General features: G+C 60.6%; 1 protein-coding gene across 1 annotated transcript in view; it reads right to left on the minus strand.

Annotated features, from left to right (window-relative positions):
• The window catches only part of FASTK (Fas-activated serine/threonine kinase), a gene marked incomplete at its 3' end in the record, with an annotated part of 3,168 nt that overhangs the window by 741 nt on the left and 2,168 nt on the right, over window positions 1-259 (minus strand). Inside the window, exon 3 of the mRNA XM_009082178.1 lies at window positions 170-250. Within this exon, the coding sequence (XP_009080426.1) occupies window positions 170-250 (81 nt within the window). The remainder of the gene's footprint in view (window positions 1-169; window positions 251-259) is intronic.

Below are 259 nucleotides of genomic sequence, written 5' to 3' on the forward strand. Positions count from 1 at the left end.
GCACATCTTAAGGCTATGTTCGCTCATCCTGTCACTGTTACCTGGGAGAAGGCGGCAGACACCTGGCTACAAACTTTCTGTGAGCTGCCCCTGCCAGAGCAGGTCACACCCCCCATGTCCCCCACACCAAGGGACAGCACAGGGGTGCTCCCCCCATCCCCATACCCACCTGTACTTCCTGTTGGCCTCGTCGGCCGTCAGTGCATGCTCAAACATGAGGACGCGGTAGCGTGGGTCCAGGCGGGGGCCACTGTATTCC

Source organism: Acanthisitta chloris, unplaced genomic scaffold, assembly GCF_000695815.1.
Source record: "Acanthisitta chloris isolate BGI_N310 unplaced genomic scaffold, ASM69581v1 scaffold28529, whole genome shotgun sequence".
Taxonomy (NCBI): Eukaryota; Metazoa; Chordata; class Aves; order Passeriformes; family Acanthisittidae; genus Acanthisitta; species Acanthisitta chloris.